The sequence below is a fragment of the Schistocerca americana genome, chromosome 2, assembly GCF_021461395.2.
Source record: "Schistocerca americana isolate TAMUIC-IGC-003095 chromosome 2, iqSchAmer2.1, whole genome shotgun sequence".
Lineage (NCBI taxonomy): Eukaryota > Metazoa > Arthropoda > Insecta > Orthoptera > Acrididae > Schistocerca > Schistocerca americana.
The window spans coordinates 447,139,163-447,152,290 of record NC_060120.1 but is presented as its reverse complement, the minus strand read 5'-3'; the positions used below and the strand labels follow the sequence as shown (position 1 = coordinate 447,152,290).

The window sequence follows — 13,128 nt, the reverse complement described above, 5'->3', positions numbered from 1 at the left end:
TCCGTGGGTCGAACAGCCTGATCGATATGGTCCCACAGACTGTCGATTGGGTTCAAATCTGAGGAGTTTTGTGGCCGGGGGAGACCAATAAACTCATTCTGATGCTCTTCAAACCACGCGTGTACACTACAAACTGTGTGACACGTTGCATTGCCCTTTTGGTAGATGCCATCGTGCCAAGGAAATCAAACTGCATGTACGGGTGGACATGTTTCCAAAGGATAAATGCGTACTTGTGTTGATCCACTTGTGCATTCCATAATGATGATATCACCCATGAAATGTCGTAAAAATATTCCTCAGACCATAATGCACCCTCCTCTGGAGTGGATTCTTCCAAAGATGCTGCCGGTTGTTTGCTTTCAGACATTTCTTTCCAGTGTAGCATAAAATGTGAAGTAACTGAAAAATGTGACGTAACCTTTCACAGTTCAGTGGAGATTCAGTTGCGGTATTGGTCTGTAAATTCTGACCTTCATCATCAACGAACCACAGTCATTGTGAGTGCATGAAACAGGCCACTGCTGTGGAGGCCCATGCGCAGCAACGTTTGCTGAACAGTCATTGAGGGGACACTGTTGGTAGCATGTCTGTTCGCCCATACACATCCCTGTGGCTGTCATTCAACCCTGGCACACCACAGTCACCTCGGTGCCAGTTTTGGATAGTGTCATTTTGCCATGCCCACTATACTTTAACCACGGTGGCACACGAACAGCTACCAGACTTGCTGTTTCAGAAATGCTTCCATCCTTTGCCCAAAAGCAAATGATTGTGCCCTTTTGGACATCGGACAATCACTCCATTTTTGCATGACAACAGTGACTGCCCTGTTATCTGCATCTCTCCACTGCTACCACTGCCACCTGTCTTCTCTGAGAGGATAATGCACATTGCCAGTGAACACAGGTGGTGGTCGCATTAATGTGACTGGACCATGTAGAACATAGCTTAAGTTAATACATAATTAAATTAAAATGAAAATTTATCATGGAACGAGAAACTGAGTACATTATTTTGTTTTACGGAACGATGCAAAATAGTTGACTTTATAAATATTTTGATAAAACTTGATATTTTAATACAAACTTCAACAAATATGATTTTCTAAACGATTTTAAATAATACTGAATATCATACTAATTATAGAATTACAAATATTATTTTCATGTTTTGTAGATATCAGATAGAAGTTATGTTTCAAACAACAGGAAATCCAGGATGGAATAACAACAGTATTATGGAAAGTAAATATTACTACTCACCATATAGAGGAGATGTTGAGTTGCAGACAGACTTAACAAAAAGACTGCCACAGATGTTGAACTTTTGGCCTAAAGGCCTCTTTCTAAAGTGGAGAACACACACACATTCAGGCAAGCACAACTGTCACATACATGACCACTGTCTGTGGCACTGAGGTCAGACCACAAGCAACTGCACCTGATGGGTGGTGGGGTAAAAGGGCAGTTGGAACATGCAGAGGGAGGGATAGCAGGGTAGGAATAGGAAAAGGCAAAGTGCTGCTTGTGGTAACTTGTGTGAGCATGCAGGGACATGGTGGAGACGGGTAGGGCTGCTAGGTGTGGTTGGAAGGTTTGAGGAGGGTTGGGGAAAGGGGGGGGGGTGATGGGAGCGGAAAAGTAGAGAAGAAGAGGAGGGGAAAAATAAAAACACTAATGGGTGCATTGGTGGAATAGAAGCTGTGTAGCACTAGAGCAGGAGCAGGGAGTAACGACGATTGAGATCTGGGGTGGAGGGGGGGGGGGGGGGGTTATGGGAATGTAGGGTATTTTGCAGGGAGAGTTCCCACCTATGCAATTCCAAAAAGTTGGTGTTCATAGGAAGGATCCAGATGCCACAGGCTCTGAAGCAGTCATTAAAATGAGGAACATTGTGTTGGGCTGCGTGCTCAGTGACTCGGTGGTCCAGCTGTCTCCTGGCCACAGTTTGTCAGCAGCCATTCATGTGGACAGACATTTTGTTGGCATGATACCAACGTAGAGCGCAGCACAGTGGTTGCAGTTTAGTTTGTAGATCATGTGACTGTTTTCACATGTACCCTGCCTTTCATAGGATAGGTGATGCTTGTAACCAGACTGAACTAGGAGGTTGGGGGAGTGTATATAGAGCAGGTCTTGCTTCTAGGCATATTGCAGGGATATGGGCCACGAGGCAAGGGGTTGGGAGTGCAGGGGTGGAGAAGGTGTGTCTGTCTATGACTACATCTCTTCTGTTTGGTGAGTAGCAGTAATTGCTTTTCATAGTTACACATCTCTGAGTGACTAGCTTTTTCTGATATACTGAAATATACTGTCTTTTTTGAGACATTCATTTTACATGATATTAGTTCTGCAGAAACAGTGGAAAAAGCATTCTTTTCTTAAACACATGTAACAACGTACAATAGCAACGTACAACAGATGACAAAAATCTAAACTGTATTAGTGAAGCACTCTCTAGTACAGAGAGCATCACTGTTGGTAGTTAGTCAGTTTCATGTTCCATGGATCATTTTCTTAATAAATAATGATGATTTGGTGTCAGTCATTTCATTTTCACATCACAAATTATCTTATAATGGCTACATGCTGATCATTTGCAAGTGGTTTTTTACATGAGTTATCATGTAACGAATATCCACTGTGCCTGCTTCAGTTTATGTTTCTGCAGAGATGATGCAAGAAGTGCGAGCACTGGACATCAGCAAGGTGTGACGGTAGCAAGAGACTACTTACTCTGGAGATGGCATTTATATTTTGGTGTTGAGGCTTGATGGTGTTTTGGAAAGTGGGAAGAAGTGCTTCTGCTGACAACGTAAACTCCCAGAAACAGTCGGTAGAAGCTGTGGAGAAATGTCATTCTCTTAAGCACTGTTCTGAAATTCACTTTAGCTATTTTGTTCTACATAATGGGGGTTTTGTCACCAAATATTGCAAATATTTAACATGAGAACAACCAAACACAAAAGAGTTCTCTAAAAAGCAATTATATCATTTCATAGTGAGTTGGTGTAAATGTGAGCTCTCCTACAGCCCTCAACTCTCTGAAGATGGAAACAAAGTCCCACTGCACAATTGATAGCAGTTCCACTGAATCAGCAACACACTAGAATGTGACCATAAATCTTCAATAAGGTTTTAGTGCTCATGAACAACATTGAGGTAACAGGTGAATCGAGAAGTGAGAACTTTGTTACAGCCCATAACTAGGCACCCTTTTGTATGGTTTCAAAGAGTATTTTTGCTAGATGGGACAGATAAGCAGTTTTGAGAATTCCAGTTAGGAAATTCCTGGACATATGTAATACTAGTATGATGGATGTAGAATAATTATGGGCAAAGTTTAAATGAATTGTAAATCACACCCTGGTGAAGTATATGGCAAGTAAGTGGTTTAGGGCAGGAAAGAACCACTATGATTTAATAACAAAATCAGAAAATTGCTGTGGAGGCAGAGAAGTTGTACTTTCAGTTCAAAAAAGAATGTGCAGATGACAACAGTAAAGTTAGTAGAAATTAGTGCATCTGTAAAAAGCATGCAGCAACTACAACCATCATACCTTAGCAAAAGATCTTACTGAGAACCTGAGAAAAGTCTGGTACTATGTAGAATGGCTAAGCATATCAAAGACATCTATCCCTGTCTCTCATTGAACATTCCACTGTGGCACTAGAATACAGAAACAGGAAAGCTGGGGGTTTTGAATGTCATCTAACAAATTATTGATGCAGGAGGATCGTACAAACATACTGTCACTTGACCCTCAAACAGGCTGTTATATGGTGGACATAGTAATAAGCACCGCTGTTGTAACTGTGAAAACATTTTTTTCAAAAAACTTTCTTCCACCACTTTGCTTCCTCTCAAGAGGGAAGTAGTCGATTAGCTGGTTGCTACCATCCACACCAGCCTTATTTTTTCATTACGATCCAGTATACAGGCATGTTTCATCTTCTCTGTTGTTTCCCGTTTTTTTTCTGGCATTTACTTTGGGCACAGTCATTTTCTGTCTTGCTGTCAAAGTAAATATAATCCTAGAGTTTTTTTCATGTAACAAGCAGCAAATGGTCTCATCTGCGAAACAAAAGTTGTTTTTTTCCAGCTTGTGGGCAATTAGATCTTACCAATTTTTTCAGTACTATTCTCTTTAAGGTTGTTTCGAAAACAAATACAAAGGATGTGGCAGACAACAATTGACACCCTTTGCAGTGCATGTGATCCCTTGAGGCATGGTAGGCAGCAGCAAGGGAAATGTGAATGCTGCAAAGCAAGTAACACATAATGTTGTCTGAATTCTATTCCTGCCAGTAAGAGTGTTAGGTGCTCCCATCTGTGCCTTTTAATAAAGTACCTTTATATAGATGCCAGATGGAAGACAAACATTGCAACACATTTACACAGCTGAGAAATGCCCGCTGAAGGTCCTAAATTGCTCGCATTTTTGTAGTATAATCCATGCAGTGTAAGATTAGGCATAGAGCTAGCTATAACTAACCCCTGCAGTTCCAAAACAAAACCTTCTTCATGGATTACTACACCAGGTAACCTCTATGAAGGCTATGAAATTCACTTGCAAAGTTTTGGCGGCATGCGCATGTGCAAGCACAAGCACAAGCACGCGCACACACACATACGATTATACCATTTTGTCTCATTTGATTGTCTGTAAAATATTCAGTGACATTATTACAATGATTGTGATGCTCACCAGATCACAGCCTCACATCCAACACCGTTGTCATTTTAAAGGTTTTTTTGGGCATGGTATTGTGTCCCACAGTAACTGGTATTCAGAATTACTCATTACCCCAAACTGGCTTCATTTGAGAACACATTACTGGTCCACTACTGTTGTTCCCAATTGCTGCTGCAGTCAATCAGTGGTGTACGGTTTGGGAATCAGTGGAACACGCTCAGTGTAATTCTAAGCTCTCCCTCTAAAAAATGATTCTGGGAAATGTGGGTGCTTCATGCAGTAGCAAGGTTTGAAGCAGTTTGTACAGAACTTGTGGACCTTTGATGATCTCTCTCTGTTGCCCCATATGTGACGTCCACGAGGTGTGTTAAAAAGTAATCGGAATTTTGTAATTTTGTGTGTTGTACTAGTGCAGTTTGCACATTGTTTTGTTGTTGTTTTTGGTAAACATCTCTGAAAAGTATCACATGTCTGAAAAGTATCTGTACAGTGTTAGCCATATAAAGTTCATAGTGTTTTGTCAGTTGTAAACAAGGGTTATGTGTGTTTTGGCAGTGTAGGTGATTATTTATTTTTTACTAGCTGTTCTTGGCCACGCGTTACTGTGGCTCAGTCTGGTTAAATAGAAGAGAAAGAAAACAGAAAGCACACTTTTCTTAAATATATGGGAAGTGGAAGTACACCCTAATCTCCACCCCCTCCCCCTTGTCTCTTGTCATCTCCTCCACTCCCTCTCTTTGTCCATCACCTCCTCCTCCCTTTTTCTGTCCGTCTTCTCTTCTGTCCTCCCTCTCCATCTCCTCCTGCCCTCATCTGTCTGTTCATTTCCTCCAATATGCTTTCTATATCCATTTCCTCCTATCCTCTGTCCATCTCCCCCCCTCCCCCCTCCCCTTTTCCCCTTTCTCTGACCTTGAGCTTTATTTATTGTTATTGCATTTTCAGATTCTGTAGTAGTATTCTAACTGTAAGCAGATAAGCCATAAATACAACTTTCCTGTTTGCTTTTAATGTTTCATTATTATATATTTTTATGTATGTATGTTTACATATTATAAATATTAAAAATATAAACCCTATGTATGTTCAAATGTAATTAGAGTATTGTGTAAAAAATACTTTTTGAGATATTTGGTAATAATGTTTCTCCTTTATATATTACATATTTGTATACAAATTATATATATGAAATTACAGTGAAATGAACACCCTTAGCTGCTTACAGGCTTTGACATACGTCAACGGGGACCGATGAAAATGTGTGCCCCAACCGGGACTCAAACCCGGGATCTCCTGCTTACATGGCAGATGCTCTATCCATCTGAGCCACCGAGGACACAGGTTTTCGCAGGAGGCATGCCAGAGATAAATCCCTGCAGTCGCGCTATCCTCTGTGTCCTCAGTGGCTCAGATGGATAAAGTGTCTGCCATGTAAGCGGGAGATCCCGGGTTCGAGTCCCGGTCGGGGCACACATTTTCATCGGTCCCCGTTGACGTATGTCAAAGCCTGTAAGCAGCTAAGGGTGTTCATTTCACTGTAATTTCATTCTGACGAGCTTCTTGGTCATTGATGGTATCTGTTCTTTCGAACATGTCCGAAAGAACAGATACCATCTTAATAAAATTATATATATATTAAAGAATAGGCATATAAAAACGCGCATATTCAAATGCATTGTTGTGTCATAATTTCGAAGCAAACAATGAAGAACGTGCAGAGATCTAAGATTTTGAACAGACGAAATTTGCGTATTTATATACAGTTCCCCTCCATTTATTACATATATATTTATGTATTGTATGAGGCATGCCAATAGGTGCATAAATCACACGTATAATAGATTGCAATGTTGTGAAGATGTCAAAGCTATTGGTGAAGAACTTTCAGAGATTTATGATTTTTAAACACATGAACATTTACATTTTTATTTATATAGATGATAAATGCTCATTTGTACAGAATTTTAAATCTCTGAAAGTTCTTCACCGTTTGCTTTGAAATTCTGACACCACAATGCATTTCAAATAGGCACGTGTTTTTATATACATGCTGGAGCCCCGTGTGTGTGTGTGTGTGTGTGTGTGTGTGTGTGTGTGTGTGTGTTTTATGAACTAGATGAAGTTGACAGTGATGCAGAGCTCCTGACAAGTATAATAACAGGTGACGAAATGTGGGATTATGGATACAATGTTGAAACTGTTCAGTTGTTCCTACAGAAGAATTCTGGATCACTAAGACCAGAGGAAAACATTAACGAGTGCTGTCAAATGTGAAAGTTATGCTCACTGTGTTCTGTGATTGTAAAGGCATGGTGCATCATGAGTTCTTGCCACAAGGCTTGAACAGTCAATAAGGAATAATACTTAAAAGTACAAAGTGGTTTGCATGAAGAACTGTGGAGAGAGGAGGAAGAAAAAAAAAAAAAAAAAAGTTCCAAATATGTGACAAAAGAATTAACGGATTTTGCAGTATAATAATGCATCTGCGTCACACTTTGTTGCTTGTGTACTCTTTTCTGTCCACGAAAAAAGAAACCTTAAAGGGCCCTTGATTCACAACCATAGATGAGATTAAAAAATGTGTTTCTGAGAGTGAAAAGGTATCTGAAAGATTGGGTTTTAAAAGCCTTTATAGGATTGGAAAAACACCAGCAAAAATGTAGAATATCTAATCAGCAGTAGTTTGAGAGGGGTTACATTGATATAAATGAATAAATATTTTTGCAAAAAAACAAAAATTCCTGTTATTTTTTGAACACACCTTGTGCAATGTACATACACGGCAATAGCACATTTGCTGTAATTCTTGTAGCACACTCAGCTGTGGGACACGTGGGCCCACCTCAAGCCTTCCACAGTTGTTGTAGCAGTCATCAAACAGGATTATTCACTGTATTCCGAATGTCACATGATTTGCTGTTTCTGCTTTCTATTTCTGGAGTCACAGCATAAAGATTGCCTGCAGTAGATGATGCCTTATAAGTGAGATCCAATGCACTGTTGCTTATACCACAATAACAGTTCACATCTTTATTCTCTCTGTCATTAAGTTCATACAGATGTTGTGCTGCTACGCTGCAATGAATGTTGTTTTTCCTTAGAAATTGTCAAATGTTTCGTATTCATGGAAAAACTGCTTTTCTTTGAGTTTCTTGTCAGATATCTGAGATTTTGGTGTAGGCTGTGGATAGTAATGTAATTATAAGAATATAGTTTACTCTCTTTGTTCCATTGCTTTTTTATTTTAAGCTGTGTTTCTGTACAGAGGTTTCTGTTATGCTGTCATCAGCCTTTATTTTCTGGTTTGGCATGTGTAGTTTTGCATCACTGGTATTGGGTGGTAATGGTTAAAGAAAACCACATCATGCTCAAATTTTACTCATTTATTATGTTTCAGCTGGTTTTGTTTCTTTGAATTCAAGGTTGTTGAGTTGTGGTGAAGCTTCAACATTACATATGACAAACCAGACCAGCTATGCTGTGACTTCAGCACAACTTGGAAACCTGAAGGTGCTCAAAGAAATGAAACAGCTCGTATCACAATAAATGTGTAAAATTACAGCTGAGATGGTTTTAAGTAATCAGTAACATTAATGTCAACTGTGGGTTCAACATGATCAAGAGTATTGAATTTATTGCACCACTTGGTGTTATTGTGTATCAGAAGCTGTTCTGTGTTAAAAATACTTAAACTGGGAGAGTATCTCTGGATAAGAAAAGTAAATGTAACAACAAATCAGTTTTTCTGTGGCAAGTGAAAATTTTTTCTGATGCAGGGAATGTTGGTCCTTGCTAATCCACTAAATGCATGCTCTCCCATTGAGCCACCGCCACAGGATTCCGATGGAGATCTCCTGGCTGTATGGATGGTGCTGATCAAAAGGGGTGATTGCACCTTTGAAAGCAAAGTTAGGAATGCACAGAATGCCAACTACAGTGCTGCAATAGTCCACAATGTAAATTCTAGTATTCTTGGTGAGTATTTCACTTGGATTCTATAAGAAATGAGAGAAGTGGAAGGTGAGTAATACGGAATTTGGTGAATTATTCTACTGGCAGAAAATGTTTTACACATTTCTTTATTGAGTGAAACACAAACATTTAAGAATATTAAATGCAATAAACGAAGAATTTTACTCCTGTCGCACACTCCATCTGTGGCATTGAGTCCTGTTCTACACTACAGTAAATCCCAATTATTGTTGAATATTTGTACAATATTATGTTGCATAAGTGTTCATTGCACAGATGTTCCTTCAGTGATAGGAGCATCACTTGCTTTTAAAATGAGACATCTAAAGAACTTACTAAATTTTTCATAATAGACCAACTTTGGTTACCTGCAATCCACTTCTTTATTTATACTTCTCAACAGTTCTCTGATTCTCAGTAATTTGCTCACTGAGAGGTGGAATTAAGGACTTTTCTGTTTAATAAGAAATTTTGTTTGCAACACAGCCTGGAACATAGTGTGATTTCCTCAGTGCATGGCATGGCAGTGGATACAACAGTATTAGGACCTTGGAGAATCCAGATTGAGCATGAAAACTGATCTTTGATTTGTCTCTGTACCAGCCTAGGATAGTGAAGTGATGTGCGTATTATACCAAAATCCATTTTTAATGCAGTACGATTGAAAAGAGACACTAAATTTCCAGAGCCAGTGGCTACAGTTTGTTACTAGTTTTGGGGGGGACTTGGCCGCAAAATAAATGTGCAGCATCAAGAAGGTGCTCCATTATGAACAAGGACATGACAGTTATCTCCATAACTAAAGTAGAGGAGAAGCTTGAAAATGAAGCAATATTGCATACTGAAATTGCAGAATCATCTATCCAAAACAATGCATGTAGTGTTTCAAACCAGTGTGAAATGTATAATGTACATATTAAATAAATATTATCTCAATTAAAAAATAAGTTTGATGATGGGAAGAGCTAATATATAGAGTAAGTAAAAAAATAAGTTCACAGCTCTTCCTGATGTGAAAAACAACAAATGTTGTGAATGATAAAGTTCTCAAGACACTATTTATAAAGCATATTCACAAATCTGAAAAGAACAGTGAGGGTGTGTAGCAAAAATACCACCTAGACAGTAATGTTACGAAACATTGTCATAATACAATGTCTTAATTTTCCGAGAGTTGAGGATTGTGTCAGATGGAATGAGACGAGTAAGGTAATGTAGAGGGAAAGAACAGTGTGGAGGGAAACAAGGCAGACAGCTGGGAAGAAACAATAGCAAGGGAAGTGGGTAGGAATGTGGTACCAATGAGACCACCCTAGTTCAGGCATGGAAAGTTGTGGCACATCCCGTGATGGAGGAATCTGTTGTAAGAGGGGTGGGGGTGGGGGTTGGAGGTAGGGTAAAAAGAAATAGAGGAGGATTGTGCAGAAAATAGATTAAAAGAATAAAGTAGAAGGCATAGAGAGAGAGGTGGAGCTGGGTTACATGGGAGTAAGGTCAGGATGATTGAAAGATGGTAGGATGTATTGCAAGGACAATTCCCATCTGTATAACTCAAAGAAGCTTGTATTGGGAGGGAGGCAGTTGTGAAACAGGTATTGAATTCAGACCTGTTGAGGTATGCTTGGCAACAAGTTATGCTATTGAGCGATCAACTTTGCTCTTGCCCACTGTCGATATTGGCCATTCATTTGAGTGAATAACTAATTGGAGCTCGTGCCTACATAAAGTTTTGTGCAGTAGTTGTGGCAAAGATTCTCCTTGTTTGCCAACACCCAGTGAACTGATGTCAGTGACACTCTCAGTCCAGTAGCTTCCATTTGTGAGTTTAAGAAGTTTAGTAGTGCAAGTTGTTTTCATTTGAATTTTAGTATTAGCGTGGATAGGGAGTATGCTTGCTGTGTGTGGATGCAGAGGGAACTGGCTGCAGTTTACAAACAGCTGAAGACACTGTTGGCCACAGTCAGCAGTCTGCTGGCTGCTGCCTGGGGTTGTAGCAGTAGTAGAGAAACTGGAGTCTCACATGACACACTTAAAGTGTTGCTTGTTTTGCCCATTAGCTGTGCTGAGGAGGTACTTTCCAGTATACACACCACACAGTAACTGCTGTAAGTGGACAAGTAGCTGCTCCTTCAGCAGCGTCCTAACAGACATGGAGGGGGGGGGGGGGGAGGTACTAGTTGTCAGGACCACCAGTGTTAGCCACATTCTCGAAACCTTTAGTGAAATACTGCCCAAGTCTGAAAAGAAGTCCAAGCAGTATCATACCTAGAACTGATAGGGGTACTTTGGTTTGGAACTGAATGGAGTGCCTCAAGTTCAGTGTTGCACTACACAGTGGAAGCAGCTACTCAAAAAGCAGAATGCATGTGAAGTGCACTATTTTTATTTTTAGGCTAAGCAAAAATCTAGTGTCCTTTGATGCACACTCAGCAGTCAATATGAATAGAGATAAATCAGATTGCCTACAAAGACACTTAAAATGTCACTGCAAATTGCTGAAACATTCATAACAAAATCCTTGAATTTACCATCCTCCAAGAAAGCAGCCGTGTTCAAATTATACAAGGAACCAGTGGAACCAAGAGCTCGATGCAATTTTAAGTAGAAAGCTCCAAAATATTTAGAGAGATCTAGAATGTATATGAAAAGAAATGTTAGATATCATAGAAGGGGATGTGCTCATTGAAACCAGCAAAAATATTACGTCTATCAAAGTTGAAATTGAGTCTGTGGTGAAATTTATTGGCATGTAATTAACCAGTTTAGGTGAACACAAATTAATTGTTGGATATTTTCACTGATAATCTGATTCCACTGTAGCAGTTGTAGAATCGTTCAAAGGAAGTGTACACCCAGTAGTGTGGAAGTACCCCAAGCATGCAGTATTATTTGAATGAAACTTTAGCCTACTGTGTGCAGACTGGAATGTCTGTGGATTCATTGCAGGTGGTTTGGGCAATCTTGTGAAGTATTTTTGTACACATTTTCCAAAAACTTTCGTGAGCAGTTAGTTTGACAACCTACAAACAATGGAAATAGTTTAGATCTTGTAGCTGTGAACAGGACTGACCTCAGCAATAGTGTCAGTTCCTTGCTTAGTAGCTAAGTAGCTTAACTTGACTGTCACACAAAATTCTGTACGGAGGTCATATAGGCATCCCTAGCTTTGATAAGCACCAGAAGAATTAAAAACAAATGAGCCACAAGGTCCAGAGGACTCCTAATTTGAATTTTACGGCTTAAGCCACTTACTTAGCTTGTAGACAGAGATTAATGATCGTGAGGTCACCACAGGAACAATGTTTATGGAAGTTCATAAGTATGTCAAGAAGCCCAGGAGAATCTGAAAAGAGCAGGTAAGTAGATGTTAGTATCCTACTTAGCCAATGAAACAACGGAAACTTCACATAGGCACATACGCAACGTAGGAAAACATAAATTGCTACTTACCACTAAGAAGACATGTTAAGTTGCAGACAGCCACAATTAAAAGACAGTTACGAAAAGCTTTTGGCCACACACATAATCAGAAAAAGAGAAACAGAGAAACACACATGCAAGCATACCTCACGCGTAGATGACTGCCAACTCCAGCAGCTCAGGCCAGAATGCAAATTTGGAGGGGGTGGTGAAGGGTAAGAGACAGTAGTGTACGAGTGGGGGACAGAGGAATGCTGTCCAGTGGAATGTGCAGGGAGTAGAATGAAAACAGGTGCACCATCAGGAGGTTGTGGGGCAGGGAGGTGGGGAAAAAAAGGAGTGAAAAGGAGAGGAGTGGGGTAAGGTTTGTGACTGCATTGTCAGAGTGTAGCAAACAAAGGAGCTGGGAGATGAGAATGGGATGATAAGATGGAGGGGGTTGGAAACTGTTGGATGGAGGATGTGGGGACAGTATGTTGCATAACAGGGCGGTCACTTTTGCTCTTGGCGTTGCCTGTTCATTCTGGTGAACAGCTGGTTGTATAAAGACTCCTCTTATTACTAGGCTAATTACTATTTAGCTCTACAGGGCCTTTATACTGAAATGGTTCTCCACACCACCTAGTATTGTCTTTCTATGTGTGTGAGTAACTGTTTGTTCACTGTTGTGGGTAAATACATACAGCGTACACAGGGCGGTGTGTGAAACTGATAGCGATTACACTCTTCCGCTGTTGTAGAAATCTGCTCCAGATGCTGCAGATACCGTGTTGAGCTGAAAGTGGTAACCAAAGTACGGAGAAATATTCTTCAGGGCTCTGTTGCATAGCAATCAGATTGCTTTCAGTTCTGAGAAATGTCCAGTTACTATTGTGGATTTGAATGATCCATGAAGTGACTTCTTTTCCGAAGAAAACATCGAACTATTTCACTAGAACTGAACGCTCCCGTCGGAACTGTTCTCAGCTGGTGTTTATTAGTAAATCACAATAGCAGTATATCGCTGGGTGTATAATAAGGCGTCCCTTCTTGAAATG

General features: G+C 40.0%; 1 protein-coding gene across 5 annotated transcripts in view; it reads left to right on the top strand.

The window, feature by feature from the left end:
* The window catches only part of LOC124594767 (E3 ubiquitin-protein ligase RNF13), a 130,096-nt gene that overhangs the window by 35,239 nt on the left and 81,729 nt on the right, over positions 1–13,128 (top strand). For all 5 annotated transcript variants that reach the window (XM_047133160.1, XM_047133157.1, XM_047133156.1 and 2 more), the window contains one exon: positions 8,476–8,674. In XM_047133160.1, the coding sequence (XP_046989116.1) occupies positions 8,476–8,674 (199 nt within the window). The remainder of the gene's footprint in view (positions 1–8,475; positions 8,675–13,128) is intronic.